At 54.3% G+C, this 21661-nt stretch overlaps 7 protein-coding genes across 7 annotated transcripts; 2 read left to right on the top strand and 5 right to left on the bottom strand.

Moving 5' to 3' along the window:
* Positions 1-88: 88 nt before the first annotated feature.
* Positions 89-1869, bottom strand: J7T54_006756 (UPC2-regulatory involved in control of sterol uptake; the record flags this gene model as incomplete). Its single annotated transcript, XM_051506988.1, has 4 exons — positions 89-394; positions 520-1159; positions 1215-1277; positions 1328-1869. The coding sequence occupies 4 exons, from the start codon at positions 1867-1869 to the stop codon at positions 89-91; spliced, it is 1551 nt and encodes a 516-aa protein (XP_051365970.1).
* Positions 1870-4779: 2910 nt separating this feature from the next.
* On the top strand, positions 4780-6264 carry J7T54_006755 (uncharacterized protein; the record flags this gene model as incomplete). The annotated part of the gene is made up of 1 exon (XM_051506977.1): positions 4780-6264. One exon carries the CDS (start codon positions 4780-4782, stop codon positions 6262-6264), a length of 1485 nt encoding a protein of 494 aa, XP_051365969.1.
* A 217-nt stretch (positions 6265-6481) lies between these two features.
* J7T54_006754 (DNA damage-inducible protein 1) lies at positions 6482-8509 on the bottom strand (the record flags this gene model as incomplete). The annotated part of the gene is made up of 3 exons (XM_051506966.1): positions 6482-7224; positions 7287-7903; positions 8454-8509. The coding sequence occupies 3 exons, from the start codon at positions 8507-8509 to the stop codon at positions 6482-6484; spliced, it is 1416 nt and encodes a 471-aa protein (XP_051365968.1).
* Positions 8510-8598: 89 nt separating this feature from the next.
* Positions 8599-9303, bottom strand: J7T54_006753 (Orotate phosphoribosyltransferase-like protein; the record flags this gene model as incomplete). The annotated part of the gene is made up of 1 exon (XM_051506955.1): positions 8599-9303. One exon carries the CDS (start codon positions 9301-9303, stop codon positions 8599-8601), a length of 705 nt encoding a protein of 234 aa, XP_051365967.1.
* Positions 9304-9717: 414 nt separating this feature from the next.
* Positions 9718-11804, top strand: J7T54_006752 (nucleolar GTP-binding protein; the record flags this gene model as incomplete). The annotated part of the gene is made up of 3 exons (XM_051506944.1): positions 9718-9847; positions 9903-11704; positions 11763-11804. The coding sequence occupies 3 exons, from the start codon at positions 9718-9720 to the stop codon at positions 11802-11804; spliced, it is 1974 nt and encodes a 657-aa protein (XP_051365966.1).
* Positions 11805-12098: 294 nt separating this feature from the next.
* J7T54_006751 (uncharacterized protein) lies at positions 12099-13910 on the bottom strand (the record flags this gene model as incomplete). The annotated part of the gene is made up of 8 exons (XM_051506933.1): positions 12099-12287; positions 12338-12492; positions 12541-13080; positions 13131-13476; positions 13533-13560; positions 13614-13673; positions 13734-13758; positions 13865-13910. The coding sequence occupies 8 exons, from the start codon at positions 13908-13910 to the stop codon at positions 12099-12101; spliced, it is 1389 nt and encodes a 462-aa protein (XP_051365965.1).
* A 672-nt stretch (positions 13911-14582) lies between these two features.
* Positions 14583-15417, bottom strand: J7T54_006750 (54S ribosomal protein L4-like protein; the record flags this gene model as incomplete). The annotated part of the gene is made up of 2 exons (XM_051506921.1): positions 14583-14846; positions 14902-15417. The coding sequence occupies 2 exons, from the start codon at positions 15415-15417 to the stop codon at positions 14583-14585; spliced, it is 780 nt and encodes a 259-aa protein (XP_051365964.1).
* Positions 15418-21661: the final 6244 nt, after the last annotated feature.

Raw genomic sequence — 21661 nt, 5'->3', positions numbered from 1 at the left:
CGACCTGAAACTTTCAACCAATTGCCAGCCTATCCATTATCTCCAAACAGGCTACTCTGCATCTGCCATGCTTCCATGTCCATGACGACTACCGGCTGCCGTGAAACACGTCATCCGTCAGCTCAAGATGGTTAAAGTCAGACTCTATTCCAAGTAACCCCACAGCATAGTGCGCCCTCTCTGTCATGGGCAGGATAATCTTCCCGTCGCCTGTTCCCTCCGCCGAGGAGCTATCGCGCAACTCTTGGATTCTGCGGTCAATGCGTCTCGCAGATGTCCACACGGACTCTGCCGGCTTGTCTTCTGTCGCCAATCTCGTGTACGGGGGCCCGCGTCCCAGCTCCGCCGCCTTAATCCAGCCAGACTCGCAGCCATGTGCAATGTGGCGTGCCGACTGCCAACCTGTCAAGCGCGTGATTTCGTGCATTCTCGTGACGACCCATCGTCGTTGCTGTGCATCTTGATACTGCAGGTCCTGTGAGCGCTGTGCCTGGGTCGGAAGAAGGTTAGATGGCCTACCTGTACAGCCGCGAAGAAGAGACAGAATGCACTCTCAATGTAGGCAGCTGCTAAAGCGTTGTGGAGTTTGTCCATGGCCGAGCTCTCTCCTGACAGGCCTGCTGCGATGCGTCCAATCTCCTGCGCATGGTAGCCTGTCTGCTTCGCTGCCAAGCCGACAGATTGAAGCGCAGTAGGCGGCATGTCTGGGTGGCTGCGGTATAGGTGGATCATGCCCATATTGTAGTTCATCCAGATGCCAGCAACTGAGAACGTACGGTACTGTCTCGACGGTCCAAACGGTGTTGGCCTATTGTCAGCAAACTCCGCTGACAATGGGCCAAAGTCCTTTCCCAAGTACTTTTCGAAAGCACCGAAAGCATGGCATATATCCTGCCACTCTTGCAATGCCGTGGTGTAGCTCGCGTCCGCATCATCCACATCGTGCGCATCCTTGCGGGGATCGGATTGAGGGCTATCGAAACCTCGCGGAGCCCTGAAGGGGCCTTGCGTGGGTAACATCCCTGAAAAGGGAGGCGAAGGGCTGCCTGTGGGAGGAGAATTCCTGGCACGACTAGCTGCCCTTTTCCGTGCCATGTCGCGGGAGGCAAATTCTGCCAGCCGTCCAAGCAGTAGAAGAAGGTGATCATATGTGCCGTATCTATGGTAAGAGCATTAGCACAAGTCTTCGTCTCGACGGGGGTAGAGAAACTAACATGCTAGCCATAGAGGAGGCTGGAGCTCGAGGGGGACACTGGGTCCAGAGGCGGTAGGGCATGCTGCTCACGTTAGCTGCATGCGAGGAACGCAGTGACTGGGGCGAGGTTACAAGAGCTTCGTTCCGCTCAGCATGCACTGGTAGACGTCCATCTTGCAGTACCACCAGTATAAGTCTGCCAGGGTCTCGAAAGACTCTATGTCTCTTGCCGTTGGCGGCGCTCCTTTATCGGGCACGACCAGTTCGGGGTCGAGATTATAGTGGCTTGCTGTGATTCTAGCGCCCGTGATCGTGGTCAGCAAGTCGTAGTCCAAGTCAAAGTCAGCTTCCAGATCAGTGTTGAGCCAGTTCATCATCCGCCGCTGTTGAAGGTGTTGCTGGCGTTTCAATGGCAGGCACCGTCTTGCCATGGCTAGAAGAGGTATCTCTGTGAAGATCATGCGTGCTCCGTACAGATGACTGGTCCACTTGGTGTGCTCGGAGCTCCAGACCTCAAAATATGCCAGAAGCAGTATAGCCGCAAGGGTTGCTGGCTGGCGTCGTTTGTGGTCCAGGGTGACATTCTTGGCCACGCGGCGGAGTGCAAGATGATAGTGCCTATGTGCAGCTGTTGGCGGGCAGCCCTGAAGCTTGGCTATCTGCAGACTGGCCATGGCTAGTATAGCGTGAAGTAGACATGGATGCTGGAAGGACATTAAGGGAAACGTGACTATTGAGTGTCAGAATATCAGTGCTGGATAAAGCAGGGTCGGAAGACGTACATTCCCAAATGCTGTTTCCCGTTTCAGGAGATGTCCATTGGCGCTCTTGGGGGTCGAAAGGATGCCGCTCGTATAGAGACATTGTCGGTCCAGTGATGCGCATGAAATGCTCGAAAAGCTGTCTTTTTGCGTCGTCTCGCAACTCGGTTGCGTGTGGCGATCTCATATACTCGCCCAATGCAGTACTTTGCACATATTCGGTGTAGAATCTTGCTCTATTGATCATCTGATAGCGGTTCGGGGCCTGCACGTGGGATTGCACGACCTGAAGAGGCCATCCCTCTCCATTGGACGACTCGTTTCCAGAGTCATCGTCATCACTGACTGGTAGGAAGGGTGGTTGATGTCGTGATTCGGCATGATTCGGCAAAGTGTGAGACGGTGCCGAGGAGCCAGCCGGGGAGCCTGGGAAAGGCTCCTGTTCGGTTGACCCAACCGGGAGAGGTAGATGAAGAGCCACATCTGGCGGATACTCGGGGCCTAGGGCTTGAAAACCTTGATCATGTACCTGTTCGTTCGAGGCAGTACTGGCAGTCACCATTCGCGGATCGAGTCCTGTAGGCAGAAGATCATACTCGGAGAACTGCTGTGGCAAGGCAGTGGCATAGCCAAGGCCATCAGATTGGGCTGCTTGGTAGTTGGAGGAGTGGGGCCGGGGAGCTATCGTCTGGAGTCGTCCGTTGGGGCCAGAAGTCATCTGCGTGGGATCGCCGACGTTATATACACCGTAAGGACCCCAGGGACTAGCTCCCACTGGGTGTGCGCCGACGCTGTCTGTCTCCCGCGCGTACTTGGCGTTGTACCCTTTGCAGTGACGTCTGGACTTTAAACAGTTATTGCAACTCGGTCGTCCTTCGTCGCACTTAATTCGTCGGTTGCGACAGGCTGTGAGAGACATCAGATATCAGTTCTCCGTCTGAATCGAACGATCCTTACTAAGGCATCCGGTCTTGGTGCGTTTTCGTATCTTCCCGCTGCCATTCCTCTGTTCTCCTCTTTCCTCTCCCCCTCCCCCGCCTTGGCCTAGCGAAGTACGGGCATCAGGCTGAGCATCGGCCGTGCTATGCAGGGCTCCCTCCGGTTGCTCCATGGTTCGGGGAGACAGCACAAGCTAGCAATCGTACGCGAAAACAGGCTTCGGCAGGGGGGACCATACCATGCTGGTAGGTGGCCAGCAGATTATCCAATGTGTATCCGACCAAACCTAAGTTACTCTTGGGTGTAGAAAGGATGGGATCAAGGGCGCGCTTGAGTAAGATAGGTGGTGGCTGACAGCTAGCTAGACACGATCATCGCAGTCAGCATATCTCGTTCGACACGGCGCGAGGGGCCTCGTGGGAGTGGGACAGGTGGACGTAGAATGCTCCAGAATTCACCTCCAAGGCAAGCATTCGTCCGCGAGCGATGATGGGTTGTCGGGGACGGGTAGTGACACATGATTGTGGTACTCGACCGGCAACGAGAGCGAACATGCAACAGAGTCAAGCACGGGCATCCTGTCGACAGTTGAGACAGTCGGAGTGCGACAGCAACACGTGCCTTTCGTGTGCAATCTCCCGCTTCTGTCGGATGGCGTGAGTTGGGTGCTCGACTTGGGTCCTCCAGGGGCAGTCGTGGGAAAGGTAATGAAAAGGATTTCCTCACATCGTCAGCGATGCGTCGCTGGATAGAGTGGTGAGGCCGCAGGGCGTGTCGATGACTCGAGAGCCGCCAGCAAACGCAGATGATGGATGAGTGTGGCTGATAGCTCGAGGTAGGACCGGGTACTTTGAGCTCTCCGCTTGCAGCAGAGCAGGGTCACAGTTGGTTGCTAACTTTGCAAGCCTGCGTCCAGTGCCTCTTTGCTACTGCTGACCGTGCTGCAGCAGATGGTGTATGTAGTAGCTGCGCGCTTTCGGGTCGAAGCTCGGGAGTCAAGATACAGCGCTCCAGTCCTTAGTTAGTAGGTACTTTCCTGTACATTAATAATAATTGCCTTGCCCGGTGGTACCTTGTGAGCGCCTACCCTGCGGTGTCTTGGCTCCAAGTCAATCACGTATCCCAGCACAAGCACAAACAGCTCAAATCAAATAACCCTAAAAGGAGATGACAGCGGCATTTGGAGGCTCGACTATATCCGTATCTCGTTCACGGATGAGGCTTTCGGCACTGGCGTGGCTGGCCACTAGGAGATTTTCTTGCAGGTCATTCCAAGCATGATGATACCTAATTTGTGGGGTGAGAGGATTCATTCATCTCAGCTGCTCAATGAGTACAATTAGCACCAAGTTCCAACTCTCTAGCATACGCTTCGAGTCTGCCGCCTCATCAATGAGCGCCAAGGCCAACCGAATCCTTAGTCTACGGCTTTTTGTATGCAGCGCAGTTTGCGAGCACCCCCGAGGCCACGACGCTTCGAACACTGTCGCCTCATGCAGCCCGCACCCGGGGATGCAAGACTTCCTTCCATAGCTCCACCGCTTACATATAACATGAGCAACGTGCGACGTAGTACGGCACTCGACCGTCGGATTCCCAAGTTGCTGCTGGCCATGCCCGCGTTATCGAGCCTGTCTCGGGTGTCCACATGAATGGTAGGAGACCTCGACACAGGACGTTCGACGCAACGTACCATTGTGGGCGTCGTGTTAGACGTATCAATTGCCTACCCGGAACCCATCTCCAAACTCTATTGCTAGGTAGTCTCCAACACCGAGAACGCACGGGCCCCACCGGAAAGTTAGCTGCCAAAATTTCATCCACTGTCTTCACAACACCTCACCTTACCTCACCTACTCATTCACCGCACCAACAAATATAAAAATGTTCAAGGTTCCAGGGTGGTCCGTCTCGGCGGACAAGCTCAAGCCTCAAACATCGTCGAATGATCTCACGAGTAATTCCGCGCAAGGTCCTTCAGAGCCCACAAAGTCGAAAAAACGCAAGAGGCCGGGCCGGAGCGGAGCTGTGACCGCGGACAATGTCGCCGACCTGTTTGAAAGTGTCATTGAGGGCAGGAAGGCCGAGGGTGCAAAGGCGGAGAAACCGTCCAAGAAGCAGAAGAAGGACAAGAAGCCCCAGCCGCACGTAGTAGAGGGTGCCAACCCGGCGGCGCAAGATGGGAGCCCAGGACTCTCACCCGCCACCACAACCAAAACCGAGGAGAAGCCCAAAAAGGACAAGAAACAGAAGAAGCAACAGCAGCAGAAAAAGAACGTGGCGGACCCCGAGATTGAGGCAGACAAACCCGTCGTCGCGGCCCCTGGACCTCCTCCTCTCCCTCCGGCTCCTGCCAAGCTCACCCCATTGCAAGCGTCCATGCGCCAGAAGCTGATCTCTGCCCGATTCCGCCATCTGAACGAGACTCTCTACACGCGACCCTCGGCGGAGGCTCTCGCTCTCTTCGCCGAATCGCCGGAAATGTTCGATGAGTACCACGAGGGTTTCCGTCGGCAAGTCACTGTCTGGCCCGAGAACCCCGTGGACAGCTTCCTCGGGGACATCCGCCGACGTGCCAAGGTCAAGCCGCTACGAAAGGGGGACAAGCCACAGGAGGTTGGGCGTCAGGCCTTGCCGAGGACGGAGGGGACGTGCACCATTGCGGACCTGGGATGCGGCGATGCAAGACTGGCCGCAGAGCTGCAGAAAGATAAGAAGAAGCTCAAGGTGCAGATCAACAGCTACGACCTCCAGAGCCCGAGTCCGCTGGTCACCAAGGCGGATATTGCCAACTTGCCCCTCGAAGACGACTCGGTCAACGTGGCCATCTTCTGCCTCGCGCTCATGGGCACAAATTGGGTCGACTTTATCGAGGAGGCATATCGCATCCTGCACTGGAAAGGCGAGCTGTGGGTCGCCGAGATCAAGAGCCGCTTCGGACCTGTGCGGAACAAGAATGCTCCCGTGACGCACAGTGTGGGCAACCGCAAGAAAATGGCCAAGAAGGCCAAGGCTGGCGAAGAAGAGGGTGACGCTGCTTTCGAGAACGATCTGGCGGTCGAGGTGGATGGTGAAGATGACCGACGGAGGGAGACGGACGTGTCGGCGTTCGTCGAGGTGCTGCGCAAAAGAGGTTTTGTTCTGCAAGGAGAAAAGCACCAGGCTATCGACCTTTCGAACAAGATGTTTGTCAAGATGCACTTCACAAAGGGCGCCGCGCCGGTCAAGGGAAAGGGAGTCAAGGCTCAGGAGAAGAGGCCCCTGAAGAAGGGCATCACGCCAAAGCGTGATCTCAGCAAAATGGACGAGGACGAGAACGAAGGTGACGAGGCTACAGTCCTAAAACCTTGCGTCTATAAGATTCGATAGAGAGCTGGATATAGGGGCTGGCTTCAAGTTCCTGCTATATGTTTACAGTGCCCAAAGGTGTGGTAATGTACCCCAGGCATCTAATACGACTGCACCGTGTACCTTTCCTGCAATGCGCCTTCCCACATGCCGGGTCTATGCGTATTGCGCCAGATGACAACACCCCAGTATCCTTGCCGTCTATTGAACTCATAGGTCCGTATTTGTGTTGCGAGGCTTAGCCAAAAAAGAGGATGCCGGCAGCCATGTCGACATTATCTCCGGAGGCTTGCAACGCTTGGACAGCGCGAGCTCGATCGGCTCCCATGGAAATGAGTGTCTGTACGTGAGCTTCGGTGACACCAGGCTCAGATGGTCTCGGCGCTGCGGCCGGAGCGGACACAGGCGTGGGCGTGGGCGCCGCTAGAGCAGGTGCCTGCTGTGGTGGTGCAGCCGGAGTCTCAACCGAGCGACCTGATGACTGTTCGGGTTGCAAACCAGGCGCTGGGAGGATCGCACCGGAGCGTTGGCCGATCTGTGTGCCGCCTGGGCCTGGGGCCGTCGGCTCGCCCTCTACCTGTTCCTCCATGTCCCTGGGAATCTCTGCTTCTCCCAAGAACGGTATATTCTCGCCTTGAATCACCAAGCAACCCTTTTGAAGGTCGATACAGGCCTGGTATCGCTTGAGCATATCCAGCCCCAGCAGCAGCTCCACAGACTTGCCCTCCATGACGGTGAAGCTGCACGGCAGAAACAACTCGCCGATCCGGATCTGGGCAGCGTGCACGCGGCCAATGATCTTGGCTGTGCCAACACCGCGAGCCACACCTGCGAATCTCGTATCGATGAGACGGGAGATGCCGCAAGCTTCGGCGCAGTCTGGTGACATGATGGTGGCCTGGGCTCCCGAGTCGACAAGAGCCTTGACCTTGTGTCCGTTCACCTCGACATTAGCGTAGAGCAGATGAACACGGCCAAAAACTGAGGAAAGGAATGTGTTAGTGACACGTTTCTCACGTTTGAAACCCCAATAACGGACGTACCTTCGGGGTTGTGCTCCATGGCATTTTGGAGGTTCTCCATGACTCGCTCTTGTCGAATCATCTCCTCAATCCGCCTCTGGTTATCAATGTTGAATGGGTCGTCGTTGAGCCTCTCAATCTCCCTCTGTCTCTCTAGACGCTCCCTCTGCTCTCGGCCGTAGCTGTCACGCAGGATTTGCGCGAAGCGAGCGGGCTCCTCTAAGGCTGCTGCCAGATCCGGGTTCTGGCTCTGCACTTGCTGGCGCATCGCAGGGTTGCCCAGGACTTGCAATCGAATCATCTCGGGATCAGGCTGGGCCTGTCCGCCCTGGGGTGGGCGTGGCTGCTGGGGTTGTCGAGGGGCAGCTGGCTGGGCTGGAACGCCTGTGCTGCCTCGCATGTCCCGTACGTGGACCGCCAACATCTCGCCATCCGCAATCTCGAGCTGCTCCAGCGTTTTCGAGTTGTCGGAGAGGAGCTTTCCGTTGTGGTAGATATGCTGCGAGAGCGGGGCGACCTTGCTTTCGGCGTGGATAGATTCGCGGAGTGTTTCGACCGTCATCTCGGGGAAGACCTCCAGGGTGATGAGGTTATCATCTTCGCCCTCCCGGGGGTTGGAGATGTTGAGTGTGATGCGCCTGGAGTCTGTCAGCAATCGAGTTGCCAAGGACTGGGCCAGATCCTACATTGCGGTATGGGAGGAGCCAAGGCTGCGATGGTCGGACAGGTGGCACAGCAAACAAAAACAGAGGCTCCCGCTAGAAGATGTGGAAAAGAGAAGGGATGGTGAGTGCCCGATCAAACAAGCTCCAGGGCGTCACAAGCGTGGGAGGCTATGCTACGCTGCCTTACCAATCAACACGTAACAATAACCAACGCTGAGAGCCCTTTGATTTGATGTTCTTCCCAAAAGCTCTAACTCGTCAACTCTCGGACGCGTCTGATCAAAATGAGTATGCCTAGGTCACGTTTGCGATGGAAGACCAGAAGTTGCTAGCACTCGTCAAGCTCCTTCGAGCCTTCAGGCAGCTTCAGCACTGACGCAATGCCCCGCCATGACCGATCTAAAAACGAGGCGGTATTGCGCATCGGACCACTCAAGGGCGCATCAGACACGATGCGGCCAGTCTCTCAAGAGATGCAGATGTTGAAGATGTTGAAAGAGGAGAATTCTCGAGATCGACTGACTCATCCTGTCGTGTCTGAGGCACGGTAACCTGCACCTGCGGTGCGACTCGAAGCATGGCATGTGATCACAAAGTTCAACAATTTACACACTCCAAGAACCGTAATTCTTTATATTCATTTTTGGCTGAACGAGGCGCACGAGCGCTTAGTCTGCAGCCCTGTACTTGGCCCGGTATTCCTCGGTTCTTTTGAGATCCTCCTCCGACGCAACCGACGGCATGCCCTTGATCACATCATCCAGCGTGATGATGGAAAAGATTGGGATGCCGAATTCCTTACGAAGCTCGCCTGCTGCGCTAGGTCCGGGCTTTGAGTCATCCCCGTCAGCGGCAGGGAGCTTCTCCTGGCGGTCCAGGGCGACGACGATGGCGACGACCTTGCCGCCTTCCTGTTCAATCTTCTCGATAGCCTCCCTCTTGGCGGTGCCGGCGGTGATGACATCGTCCACAATTAGGATCTTCTTGCCCTTGAGTGAGGCACCGACAATGTTGCCGCCTTCGCCGTGGTCTTTGGCCTCCTTGCGGTCAAATGAGTAGGAGATGGTGTCCAGGTTGGCAGGCTCAATCTCCCCGAGCTTGACTGTGATGGAGGAGGCGAGCGGGATACCCTTGTACGCGGGGCCGAAGACGATGTCAAACTCAAGTCCATCCTCCTTCTGCGCATTCATAATGGCGTGTGCAAAGGCGTCGGAGATGGCACCTGCTAGGCGCGCTGTGTGGAACAGGCCTGCATTGAAGAAGTACGGCGAAATTCGCTTCGATTTGAGCTCAAAGTTGCCAAACTTGAGAATGCCCCCCGCGGTGCAAACTTCAAGGAACTTTTGCTTGTACTCGGGCAGTTGGGAGGCCATGGTTGTTGCAGCTTCTTTCGGTAGGCGAGACGGCTCTGGCTCTTATCCGGAAGGAAGAAAGTATTTGTGCTTGCAGCTTGGATATGTCACGCAGCGCGATTCTTCCTGTGATAAATTCTTACCTTGGCATCGACCACGACGGCCGATCAGCGGACGGTGGGCCTGGCGGGGTGACTGCAGTGAGCGGCCCAGCCTGAGGTCCCTTGGGGACCATGGAAAAAAAGTTTATCGATAAGCCGTACCAGCAAACGCCCACCTTTTGCACTGGAAAAAAATTGACCGCCTTCCACTTCGCCGTCGCCCGTAGATAGTGATTGATCCTGCTCCCCAACCCCAGTCTGTTTTTGCTGGTTGTCGTTTGTCCTTCTTCTCTGCGAGCATTCAATCAGCACTTCACAAGAAAACTCGCCCATCATGAAGACGACATGGAAGGACATCCCTCCGGTGCCTACCCAGCAGGAGTTCCTCGACATTGTCCTCAGCAGGACACAGCGCAAGCTGCCCACGCAGATTCGCGCTGGCTTCAAAATTAGCAGAATCCGAGGTAAGACACCACCAGCAAGTGCGCACCACCCGAGCCCCTAGCTGACATCGCGCAGCCTTCTACACCCGAAAGGTCAAGTTCACTCAAGAGACCTTTTCTGAGAAGTTTGGCGCCATCCTCGAGAGTTTCCCTCGCCTCCAGGACATCCACCCGTTCCACAAGGATCTCCTCAATACCCTATACGATGCCGACCATTTCAAGATCGCTCTCGGCCAGCTGTCGACAGCCAAGAATCTGATCGAGACCATCTCCCGCGACTACGTGCGCCTCATCAAGTATGCGCAATCCTTGTTCCAGTGCAAGCAACTCAAGAGGGCTGCCCTCGGTCGCATGGCCACCATCATCAAGCGACTCAAAGACTCCCTCATGTACCTCGACCAGGTCCGCCAGCATCTGGGTCGTCTGCCGTCGATCGACCCCAACACTCGCACTCTTCTAATTTGCGGCTATCCCAACGTCGGAAAGTCGAGTTTCCTCCGCAGTGTCACTCGCGCCGATGTTGATGTTCAGCCATACGCCTTCACCACCAAGAGTCTGTTTGTGGGTCATTTTGACTACAAATACCTGCGATTCCAGGCCATTGATACCCCTGGCATCCTCGATCACCCCCTGGAGGAGATGAACACCATCGAGATGCAGAGTATCACGGCCATTGCCCATCTGAGATCCGCCATCATGTACTTTATGGACTTGTCCGAGCAGTGCGGCTACAGCGTAAAGGACCAGATCCAGCTCTTCCGCAGCATCAAGCCCTTGTTTGCGAACAAGCTCGTCTTCCTTGTCATCAACAAGATCGACGTGGTCCGCCCTGAAGACCTTGATATTGAGACTCAGGAGGAAATTCAGGGACTCCTCAAGTCCAACGAAGTCGAATTGCTGCAGCTCTCTTGCAACACGCAGGAGGGTGTCCAGGAGGTGAAGAACGCGGCTTGCGAGCGCCTGATTGCCGACCGTGTCAATCAGAAGCTCAAGGCGGGTACAAACGCCAGCGGCGAGATTGGCGGTCGTCTCGCGGATGTCATGTCTCGTATCCACGTCGCCCAGCCCATGGGTGGTCAGACTCTCGAGCCTTTTATTCCCGAAGGTCTCAAAGACAGGAAGAAGTACGACAAGAGCGATCCCGAGCGCCGCAGGCTCGCCCGCGACGAGGAGGTGGAGAACGGTGGCGCCGGAGTTTTCAGCGTTGACATGCGTGCCGACTGGCAGCTCGCCAACCCTGAATGGAAGTATGACGCGATTCCTGAACTGCACAATGGCAAGAACGTCTACGACTTCATTGACCCCGACATTGAGGCCAAGCTGGCTGCCCTGGAGGAGGAGGAGGAGCGACTCGAGGCCGAGGGCTTCTACGAATCTGATGAGGACATTGATGACGATGAAGCCGCTGAGATTCTGGCCAAGGCCGAGCAGATTGAGGAGCAGATCGCCCTCACCCGCAACGAGGCTCGCATGAAGAAGCGCCTCAAGAACCAGGCCATTATCCCCCGAAGCCTGCAGAAGAAGAAGCTTTCCGAGCTCGACGATGCTCTCGATCGCCGGGGTATCGACACCGCCGACATCATGGACCGCACCCGTGCCGAGTCCAGACCCCGCGGTCGCTCCATGTCCCGCAGCCGCCTAGGCACTGAAGCGAGCGATGCCATGGACCTCGATGATAACGCCCGTGCGCGCGTCCGCTCCATGAGCAGACCCGCCAGCAGAGCTCCCATCAAGAACCGCAGGGAAGCTGGTACCGCCAACGAGGAGTCGAGGACCAATGCGGAGCGCATTGCCAAGCTGAACCAGAGGAAGATGAACAGGAGCGCCAGGCAGGGTGAGGCCGATAGGCACACAACCGCCTCGATCACAAAGCACTTGGTAAGACCACCCCGAACTCGCAAGGCTGTACAAGAATCATTGGCTAACTTCGCCGCAGGTTGTCGGCAAGCGTGGCATGGGCAAGACGAATCGTCGTTAGGCTACCACTGCCGCCATCCATTTCTCGTGGCATCCTGGCGGTGTGGTTATGGTGTGCTGGCGTTACAGGCGTGGGGTTTTCCAAAAGTATCCGTGTCAAGCAAGGGCTTGCCTGGATTGATCCTGATTAGATGATACAGAGCGATACGCTCTTGATGATTATGATCTATACAATTGCATTCGTTCCATCATTTGCCATCGATGAACCTATAAGCGTTCACTGCTCACAATTCCACTCAGGCCAGTCGGTTTTGATATCATTTCCATGCTACGCATTAATCAAACTTTCACCACTCTATTGTTCAACATTGATGCCCTCGCGAAGACCCTCAACCTTGAGCTCCTCTCCAGTGGCGCGGCGGTAGATGTCTTTGACGTCGTCTGTAGTTGTCTCGAAATGGCTCGATGCGTCGTAGCTCTTGGAGAGGTAGATGTTGGATTTCGAGCCAGACTCAGTAGGCTCGTAAATGGGGATGGGGGCACCCTGTACAGATTGTCAGAAAGCGTCCTGCATGCGGGGCCTCTGTCACATACCATGAATTGTTCCTCAATCTTTCCGAGACGCTCCAGACCAGGCTGCAGCTCGAGGTGGTGGTTCGACGTGGTCTCGGCAATGGTCGAAACGATGGCGATCCAGTAGTCCTTGGGGCAAACGTTGTGCGCGGCCGAGACGCAAGCGATGTAGATATCTGTAATGTTAACATGAGCTTGGTAGTTTGGAGGAACCCATCACGTACCGTTCTTGCGGCCAACTTGCGACTGAGGAATGATCAGCTGAGCCGAGTCACTGTCGTTGGTGCCGGCCAGCGGGTGTTTTAGAATGCAGATGGCGCGCAGGACGTGGCCAACGACCTTTGCTTGACCAGGGAAGTAGGACGGATCGGCAATGATCATTCCAGCCTTGGTCTCAAACTTCATCTCGTCCATGCCAGTCATGGTAGCCTTGATGCCCACGGCCTTGTCGCCGTCGTACTTGATCTCGTCGACATCGGTGTTCAGCATGTAAGTACCGCCGTAGATGGCTGAGAGACGGGCAAAGCCCTGAGGCAGCTCTCCGAGGCCGTAGAGAGGATAGATGTAAGGAGACTTGCCGTAGCGGGCAACGGAGTTTCCGTACAAGCGGATGCGCTCAATGGCCTCGGGTGCCTTGCCCTTGGCGGTGATGAACTCGTCGGTTTGATACAAAGCCATGGCGTGGCCAATGAAGTCCTTGGTGCTGTTCTCCAGGCCAAACTTGTCGAAAACATCCTTCATGGTGCAGTTGTTGATATCGAGGCCTAACCCACATTAGCCATAGCTCTGTTTGATGTCCGCTCTGCTATCCTACCCTTGTGAGTCGACGAATCCTTGGGGTCGAAGGTGCCAACCCATTCAATGAACGACTTCATGCGGCGCTTTTCGAAGATTCCCATGAGGGGCGATTTCAGCGCTTCGCCAGCATCCGAAGGCACCTTGGCCACGGTGGCCTTGGGACCGGATCCTTGCTGGACGTAGCTGCCGGCAACCTGCTTGAACTCGAGGTAACGGGTGACGTCGGTGGAGACCAAGATGTTGGTGAGCTCGCCAGAAGACATTAGGAACTTGGGGACCAGGTCGATGTTCCAGTCATTAAGGCGGCCGTATTTCTTCCATGGCTCCTCGCCCTGCGAGTAGTTGCCGTACTTCTTGAAAAGCTATCCTTGTGGTCAGACATTGTTCGGTCGGCTGGCAGCAGCGTGTTGATTCATACCGTCTCGAGGTTGACAGAAGCGGCCTCACTGTGGTCTGGTTAGCTGGCAATGTCGTAGTAGTGGTCCCGGAGCTGTCGTACCCGCCGTAGTGCGCATTGCGGTCGATGTGGAGGACCTTCTTGCCCTTGACACTAAGCACACTTTACAAGGTTCTCGTTAGTTTTTCGAATGTCACCTTCGAGTATCGTGCATTGTCTTACCCAGACAGGATACACTCGGTCAGGCCTGGAAGAAGGACGTCAGTACGGCATTTCTCTCCAAAATGGCGGCTTTGGCCGCTGCCCCGCATGAGATGGCAAGCAGCCAGAAGGAGGTAGGTCAAAAGGCTCACCAGTGCCTAGCACCACAACATCGTATTCGGGTGCGATCTCATCCATGGTGGGCGTTTGAATTTATCTTCGGCTGATGTACAGTAGCAAAGTGCAACAGCTAAGGTAAGGTACAGGTCGAAGAGGTCAGTCGGTGGGTTGAAAGCGGGAGCTGCTCCAAGGCGGGGTTCAACAAGGCCTGGCCTCCACTGGGATTGTCATGGTGACAGGAGCCTAAATGGTCGGTGAGCAAATGCACCTGCAGTGGCAAGGGCACATTGGCATGGTTCTTCTGGAACCTTAGGCACTCATTAGTCGTAGTGGTATATGTAAAGCTCCAGTTTTATGTCCAGATCGACTACGTACCACAGTGTAGTTATCTCGCTAACCCTAGTGCTGTTTGTCTGGGACTGCCATGTATGACTCTCGGCCTCACATCTAGCTCTAGACAGGATGCGAGCCATATATCCATATAGGGTTCAAAAGCTTGGTGGTGTGTACTTGGACTCTACAGACAAATTTATCAATTGCATCCATCAATGGCCGGTCACAAAAATGCATGTCGTGTACCTTGAGATGATGCTGCAATGAATATCGGGCAAGCATGCTTCGCTTATGTGCTACATGACGTGGTTCCCGGAACTCGTCGCGGTATGTAATTAATACAATCAATTATACAGAACCTTGGCGTCGGTGCATCCCTTCTCAGCTCCTCGACCAACGCATGGCTTCGTCGATCCATCATGACTGCAGCTTTTTCTCAGCTTTGGCCTCTTCCTTTGCTGGGTTGTCAAACTCGGGAGCATCGGGGAGAGCGTCTTTGTTCCCTGCCCAGGCGTCCTCGTTGGCTTCAAACTCATCGACATACGACCCTGGGTTGTACGCTGAGCCATCGACGGCTTGTAGGTCTATTTCGGGGTCGATGGCTGCTACCGCTTGAGCATCCTCCCAGGTGTAATAACGTTCTGTGAGCACGGCCTTGATATTGCGCATTGTCGCTTGGACCTGCGACGCAGGTTAGTGCCAAATCTAAACAAAAGGAATTGCCAGGGCGGTCTACCGTGAGGTCCCGTTGTTCCAATTCCGACTGGCCAAAGCCAAGCTTGGACCTCTTCAGCTCTTTGATGCTCGTAGAGAGCATGTTGCGCTCTCGGCAGCATTGCCACCAGAGCTTGTGCAAATCTTCCCATCCCTTGCGCCTCAGTTCCTCGGCTGTCCATGATCGTCCATATTTCTCGGTTTCTTCTGGGGTCATGAGGCATGTCCCCGGCCGTGGGAAGAACCCCCAGAGACCATGGTCCTTGTCCACCTCGACTTTAGGCGTGAATTCTCTCGGGCGCGGTAGCGGAATGTCAGACATGGACAGAGGCTCGCGAGGTCCGGATCGATAGATTGAGGACACACCGCGGTTCGGGTTGTTGTCGCGGTTTGTCGCACGTCGCTTGCGTTTACAAAGATGCGCCGATGTAGAGAAACGGGCGGTAGATTGCGATGTGAGCGAAGGTGTAGCTAGCGAGCGGCCTGTCGACTGTGCGACACGGCCGGCTGTATGCCACAAACTTGATGGGTTCGCCATTGCGATGTGGTGAAGACTGGCAGCCTTCGACGTCTAGGTCGTCGCGTACTTCTCCTGTGACATTCGGCGAGAAAAGTTACAACGTCGGACTTGGGATCAACCAATCACGTAGTCCGAGAGCACGGCGTCGGTACTACATGGGCCCGGACAGACGACGCCTGGTCATGTGACTTTCTGAAGTGATTGTGTGCAATGAATGTTCCTACAACCAGCTGTTCATTCGCAACGACATGAGAATCATTCTTTTGATATAGATTAGTGCCCTAGCTGACTTTTGTTGCTGCAATGTCGACTTTCGTGCAAAGCTTGACTTGTCCTTGTCTGGCAGCCACAGGCTCGTGTTGTTTGAGAAATCTTCTTGCTTACCCTGCACATTTCGCCAACAAGTGCGACATCATAGTCAAACATCACGGGCGGGTGTGTATAGCCCTGATTGATTTTTTGAGGTGCTCCAGCGCAAGGGTAATTTAGCGTGGAGCTCGCAATTCGAAAGGTGAGGCAGGGTAGACAACAAGAAGAGGATTCACGAAACGTCAACCACAGCTTGCTTTACACAACACCTTACTGGAGCAAGGCGGCTGTAGCCTGTAGAAAGCAACATTGGGAAGCAAATCAGGAGCCGAACCAGCCATACAATACGTACCTATGCTTACAATCGCGAGTGACCCTAACAAAACCTACATTGTCAGGACACAACCGACGGATGCATCAGTTGGCACTCGGCAGTCGACTACGTACGGAGTGCGTCGGAGTTGGCGTGGGGGCAGCAGCAAGGAAAAGTACCTGCAAGCATTTGCCCTTTTGCGCTGCCAAGGGTTTATCTTGCAAACCATGTCACCATTGCGACCTGGCGTTCAAGGATTGTATGAGTATCACAGGCCGCGACAACTTATCAGCGTAGTCACGAGCACTGCGCGAGAGACTGTCGTTTTGTCCATGTTTCAAAGCCTCAACATCAACCAAAGGCTATTATGGAACTCTACAGCCGCCCACACCACCATCTCGAGCGCGATGGAGACCGAAGAACGTCTAGAAGGAGCGGATCCTAAACTCCATCAATGTTTGATCCGAGATCCGAACGGGGCCTCGCGGTCAGTATCCAGTACCCACGACTCCATCAAGACCAGTGGATATCCAGGCACATTGTATCCAAACAACCTTGACGTGCTGGCAGCTGATATATATGCGCGCGGCACGTCGACATCAACAAAGGTGCCACTTGAATCTTGGGCAGCGCAAGCTTCACGCACCACCAGGTTGAGTGAGGAGTTCCAATGGCTGAAGGGGTGTATTGCTGCGGAACAGTCGCGCCGGAAAGCACTCCCAAATCTGCACAGTCCGTTTGATTGCCCGCGCGCGACCTGCCGACACTTTTCGCCATATTCGTGCCTCTCGTGTTTTTTTCGGCCACATGACACACTGGCATATGGCGTGTAGAATTAAACCGCGCATGGCAGAGTCGGCGGTCAGCTAAACGCCGGTGCATCAGAGACCGACGTGCATCCGATTTATGCCCGGTTGCCCAGGAGTCAAGACTCTGGCAAGCTGGACACGGACCCGAGGCTGTTCGGCGGTGAAACATGAGCCTCCAACTTCCTTGGATGAGCCTCGTCGTGAGAGTCATGCAACCTCGTGGACCTTTTTCTGTTGTGGCCCAGACTTGCTGCGTGCCCTTGAGAATAGTCGTGAGGCTTGAGCTGAGAAGCCACTTCCACGTGGCCGCCGAGATGGCCCCCATCCATTGACTCTCAGGCTTCACGCCTCCAGTCGCGTTTGAGTGGAGACGGTCAAGGTAGCGGTACCTCAACCATTGAATTACTGTGCCGACATTCTAGCCGGGCGGGGGTCTGCGCGCAAAGACCACCGCTAGAAATTGAGTGGCGCCTGCATGCACGTCTTGATCATGCAGTAGATTTTGCGCTAAATCTTGGGTTCCCTGCAGCTATAGCCAACTAGGAGGGTGAGGGTGACGTACACGTAAATGCACCGGCCCGGCCGTGAGCTCCAAACTCCAGTCGCAGCCAGAGTTCGATCAGCAATTAATACAGTAATAAAACGGCCGGAGATCCTTCTGGCTGAGGAACTAATGTCATGCGTAATCATACTAATCATTGCGGTAGCTGCCGCGCAATTAGAGCCAACTACGTGCCTGGACTTTCACCGTAGCGATTGGTGGTACAAGAACAGACACACCACTTTAGCACCTCACGCACGCCACTTCTATCCGTTTCTTTGGGTCTCAAGCACCGAAATACGTGGTCCAACTTGCGCAGCGACTGTCATCCTATTGTGAAAGCAGTTCAGCGACAGGCGGCTGCTCGCGACTTGTGGAAGAGCGGCTAATCAATCACCCCGTTGGTTGGTGCTGCCAACAACGACCTGTGATTGGATACTTTTGGCCGTCGCTACAGCCGTACCGCTGGCATGCATGTGATCGCAAGTCTCGCTACGATGAAGGACCGACTGCAGTTGTCCTCCTTCATGAAGATGTTGGCATTTTCGTGATCTGCGCAGATGTGAGTGGCGGCTGTCTCGCGCGTGAGAATACGCCGCGTTGTCGTGTGAGTGTGACAGACCCAGACGTCTGTCCTAGTGGAGTTGATGGGGCACGATAGACGCAGTGTTGGAGAATCGGTCGGCACTCAACTCTCCACTTGAGGCTCTCGAGGGCCCCGTAAAAGTACCATCCCGCTGCGTGCCTGGTTCTTCAAGCTTGTTTGGTGGATTATCAACTGCACACATTTACTATATCGTCAAACACTGTGCTGGTGGAGATTCCTGCGCCTTTCGAGATGCAACAGAGCATGCTTGGCTAGAAGCAGATTAAGAAGAGCGCAAGAGACTGGTATTACGGATACTTTGGCAGCGATTAGCCGAGGTAATATTAAGTGCCTCTAGCCACATTACGTGCGTCCAGCCGGCTTGCCCAAAGCAGTAAGCCGGCCGAACGGCTACACGGAAGCGAGTGTGTTTACACACCGTTTTCCGTCATACTTTGCTGCATCAACAACAAATAAGTTGAAGGGATGAGACAATCGACTAGACCAATTCCGTGCACGGCCCTTCAAATGAAGATAGAGTTTATTCAAGCTTCCATGGCCAAAAACCAGCAGGAATTGACTTTGGTTCAGGTAACATGGAAGGAAGTGAAGGTGGGCGAGAAGAGGGTGCGTCGGACCGCCATTCGTAAGGTATGACATAAACCACCAAAATGCGATCCAAGTTGGACCATCTGCTGTTGCTGACGATCATGGCGGGTTGCGCAGCGAGCCAAGAGGTTTCGCTACATGTAATTAACCTTTCATTTGTCCATTTGCGTCGTGGCCCGGTATTCTTGGCACCTACTGAGCAGACCGATAACAGATATGTATCAAAATTACCTGGTCATGATTCGCAGGTATCCCGAGTCGTGTTCATCAGTGCGTCGAATTGTAGTCCGAGCTTGGAAGATCGTCGTCGAGTCAAGTCGAGCCTTCGGTGTTCGGACAACGCCCGACAGGTCACGGTACGGTCACAGTTTGCGAGATTGCCCGAAAGCCAATTGATGGCTTTCAGGCGCCAGCTAGCCGTTTCTTGGCAACGACAATTTACACGTAGAATATTATGATGTGATCATACTGTGATGCGTTGTTCCTCGCGTGGAATTGTTCGCAGTACTAAGCCCGTTATAGAGCCAGAAACTCTACGATGCTGACCACGTGAATATGGGCCAGGGGAATTGTTGAAGACTGGAGCTGAGGTTGTATATTATGTGGAATGGCGCCCGTGGCCCCCTCAGCGTCCCTGACTGGAGTCCTCTTCTCCAAGAACAGCGGGCCTCTCCCTCATCATGGCAGCAGAGCCTAGCTTTGCTCGAACAGATCGTTAGCATCGATGAGGGGGAACAGTTAGAATTTCGACTGGGTTACCTGTCAAAACAAATTCCCCTTGTCTGGTGGGCGCGCAATACCCACTGTTATCCATCCATTAAACTACATAGCACTCCGTACTATGTATGTTATATATAATTAATAGTTGATGGGCTACTACTACACAATAACAACCAGGCGCTCGTGGTTTTACGTGCAGAACAGTCCAAGGAGTACGTTTGACACGTAGTCGTGATCAAAGGCTTGTATGAGCCCGTAAGATACAAAAGCACAATGCATTTTGCCTAGTGGCATACTACTTAGCAGGATCTAGGCCTGCTCACCATTGCGCATCTAACACGAGCGTCTTGGCTGCGCCTTGCCTATTGCTACAATAGTGTTCTAGAGCATCTTGCTGCCAAGAAAAGTCACAAATCTCGAAGACTCGAGAAGGTGAAAGTGAAAACGTAAATAGATTAATGTTATGGAAGTTTATACTTTGCACTCCCAAGCAGGTCCCGAATGGATAAACTGGTGATTTGTAACCATTGTTAAGCAGGTGACAACAGCAGCGGAAGTACATTTCGCGGGAACGTTAATAAGAATGCTTAACAAAAAACACGAACATGCCCTGACGCACTTGACATTGCGCGCGTATTTAGAGACTTAAAAAACTTGGGAATACGCATGTCATGATTATTACCAACGACTGGAACGCACAGTTTCTGATGAGCGGGTGATGGGAAAATAGGAGTGGGGCTACAGCGGAAACATGTAAACGACGAACGTTCATGTTAGGAACGCGTCGGCGGCACGAGCGATGTCTGACTCAGTGCACGCTCAAGGCACGGATCAGGCGACTCATCAGTCACAGCATGGAACGCTGAAAACGGTTCATTGGAGCACGTACCGGTACTTTGGAAGGCGCAACCATCCCTGTCCTAATGGGCACGACAGGGGTGGTGCTGCGCAACTAACATCCTGGGCGGCGCGACGTTTCCTTTTTCGGGCATTACTGTTGATGCAATGCAGCTGTAGTAACAAACTGGTGAGGATACGTGCCAGTATTATCGTTGCTGCGGAAGATTCGATAATGATGACTGCACGCGGGATTCCAAGGAGCTGCGATCTTTCCATCTCTAGGACTAGGACAGGTTCATTGTATGATACTGGTTCAAAGAAACTGCGCCAGTATCGGGACTGGACTGGACCTCTTGGTGATCGCCCAGTGACGTCGGACGCTGCCCTGCATGAACGTAGTGGTTGTGCCAGCGAGGTGACGGTTGCAGAGCGCTGAACAGGCGTCGATTAGCACCCTGGGGGCACCTGAACCTCATTCTTTTTTTTTTTTTTTTTTGTCAGCCAGCTATTTGGCCAGGTCCGTCTACGCTCCGACCTTATCCCTCTTCACCACAAGCCCCCCCATTCTCCCTTCTCACTCTTGCTCTTCCGTCTCTCTCACCTTATTTCTCCCTCACCTTGCCATCAGAGTAAGGAATCACTAAGTCTCGAAGCCTCGCTTCCTTGTCACTTCACTTGCCTACTGATTTGCAATTGTTGCTCTACGACGTTTCGCGACTAGTATCTCACCTACTCCGTACCTGTCGCCAAATTTGAGGACCACACTGTCGGGACCCATCAGAAGTCCGTTGTTTTTGTGGCACTTGAACGCACCAAGAGGCCCACTTGTCTCCAACAAAGCGCGCCGCAGAGATTCAAAGTGGGACACACCGTCAGAGTTTCTCTCCCAAAACGTCGCAAGTGTCTCCAATCAACCACTCTTCCCGTTCGCGCTGCCATCGTGTTGCGATCACTCGCGCCTTGAACCAACGCTGTGAGAGCGACTTTAATCCTCTCTCGGATACGTGCCGGCCAGACCAAGCTGCCACCACACACTCTCACACCACCCACACCCTTCGTCGGCCCAATCTGATCGCTCAGAGGTCTCAACGCCCCGAATAGTGGTTGTAAGCACCCCCTCCGACGTCGTCGAGGCACTGATTTTTTTTTTCCCTGCCCTCGAATCTGCTGCGTGCCTGCCCGCTTCGGTCAGAAGAAATAAAAAGCTTCGAGACCCATTTCTCCACCTCAAAGTCTCCCCTCTACAACCACCCACCACCTACCTACTTTGAAAGAGGGCCCTCCCTAGGACCACAGCAAACTGCCACGAGCACGAGCCTCAAACACCGCGTTGGGACATTTGCATCCACATCGCGAAAGTCTACCGACGACGCCACAACTTGCGTCCTTCGTGATACTTTCATCGCGTCCACGCTTGCTTCACGCTTTGCGCGCGACGCACCCTCACTGTCGCCCATCGTCGCCTACCTGGTGCCTCCATCTTTCCCCCCCACATTGATTAGGTCACCACGCGCGCTTCGCCATCAAAGCACACA

This window comes from Emericellopsis cladophorae (genome assembly GCF_022114955.1).
Source record: "Emericellopsis cladophorae strain MUM 19.33 chromosome Unknown NODE_2_length_1295279_cov_118_880017, whole genome shotgun sequence".
Classification (NCBI taxonomy): Eukaryota; Fungi; Ascomycota; class Sordariomycetes; order Hypocreales; family Bionectriaceae; genus Emericellopsis; species Emericellopsis cladophorae.
The sequence above is the reverse complement of the archived record's forward strand: the minus strand, read 5'-3'. Positions and strand labels throughout refer to the sequence as shown.